Raw genomic sequence first — 1,236 nt, 5'->3', positions numbered from 1 at the left:
CCCAGAGCTATGCCAAGGTGAAGAGCCGTGCCGAGGTTCGRGGTGGGGGACACAAACCCTGGCGCCAGAAGGGCTCGGGAAGGGCTCGCCACAGCTCCATCCGCTCGCCCCTGTGGCGTGGGGGTGAGTTTTTAATTTATTAATTAACTTAAATTGGGTTATGATCTTCACCTTTTATAAATTTTGCTTTATTAATATATTAGGTCTTAATTTTTTAATGATTTTTACAGGTGATGATGCCAATTAATCCAAATTATTCTATTTGGTTTCTCTTAATTCGCTGTTGTTTCCGTATTTTGGGGCTCTGAGGCAGAGAGGTGTCTTTAGATTTAGGTTTAGGGAGGGATTTTTTTATCTAAAAGTGAGAGAATGGGGTTTAGAGAAGAACTTTTTGTCTAAAAGTGAAAAATGGGGTTTAGAGAGGGATTTTTTTTTGTCTAAAAGTGGGAGAATGGGGTTTAAAGAATGATTTTTTTTGTTTAAAAATGAGAGAATGGGGTTCAGAGTGGGATTGCTTTGTTTAAAATTGAGACAAAAGTGGGGTTTAGAGAGATTTTTTTGTTTGAAAGTGAGAGAATGGGGTTCAGAGAGGAATTTTTTTGTCTAAAGATGAGAAATTGGGGTTTAGAGAGAGATTTTTTGTCTAAAATTGAGAGAATGGAGTTTAGAGAGGGATTTTTTTGTTTAAAAATGAGAGAATGGGGTTTAGAAACGGATTTTTTTGTCATAAAGATGAGAAAATGGGGTTTAGAGAGGGATTTTTTTGTTTAAAAGTGAAAAATGGGGTTTAGAGAGAGATTTTTTTGTCATAAAGATGAGAAAATGGGGTTCAGAGAGAGATTTTTTTGTCTAAAATTGAGAGAATGGGGTTTAGAGAGAGATTTTTTTGTTTAAAAGTGAGAGATTTTTTTGTCTAAAATTGAGAGAATGGGGTTTAGAGAGGGATTTTTTTGTCTAAAATTGAACGGTAATTTTTACTGCCGTATTAAAAAATCACAAAAATACAGATGCATTAAAACATAGAAATGAAAAATCCTAATGGGGACACCCCGAAATGGGTCTGGGGGTGCCATTGCTGACCCTGGGGTGGTCACTGAGCCCCCTCCCCACAGGGGGCATCGCCCACGGTCCCCGGGGTCCCACCAGCTACTTCTACATGGTGCCCATGAGGCTGCGGCTGCTGGCACTCAGGGTGGCACTGAGCGTCAAAATGATGCAGGTACGGGGACATTGGGG

General features: G+C 39.8%; 1 protein-coding gene across 1 annotated transcript in view; it reads left to right on the top strand.

The window, feature by feature from the left end:
- Positions 1–5: 5 nt before the first annotated feature.
- The window catches only part of MRPL4 (mitochondrial ribosomal protein L4), a gene marked incomplete at its 5' end in the record, with an annotated part of 5,096 nt that continues 3,865 nt past the window's right edge, over positions 6–1,236 (top strand). Inside the window, 2 exons of the mRNA XM_057388674.1 lie at positions 6–123; positions 1,113–1,228. Of these exons, the coding sequence (XP_057244657.1) occupies positions 6–123; positions 1,113–1,228 (234 nt within the window). The remainder of the gene's footprint in view (positions 124–1,112; positions 1,229–1,236) is intronic.

The sequence above is a fragment of the Malurus melanocephalus genome, unplaced genomic scaffold, assembly GCF_030028575.1.
Source record: "Malurus melanocephalus ecotype Western Australia unplaced genomic scaffold, MMel_1.1 scaffold_2278, whole genome shotgun sequence".
Classification (NCBI taxonomy): Eukaryota; Metazoa; Chordata; class Aves; order Passeriformes; family Maluridae; genus Malurus; species Malurus melanocephalus.
The sequence above is the reverse complement of the archived record's forward strand: the minus strand, read 5'-3'. Positions and strand labels throughout refer to the sequence as shown.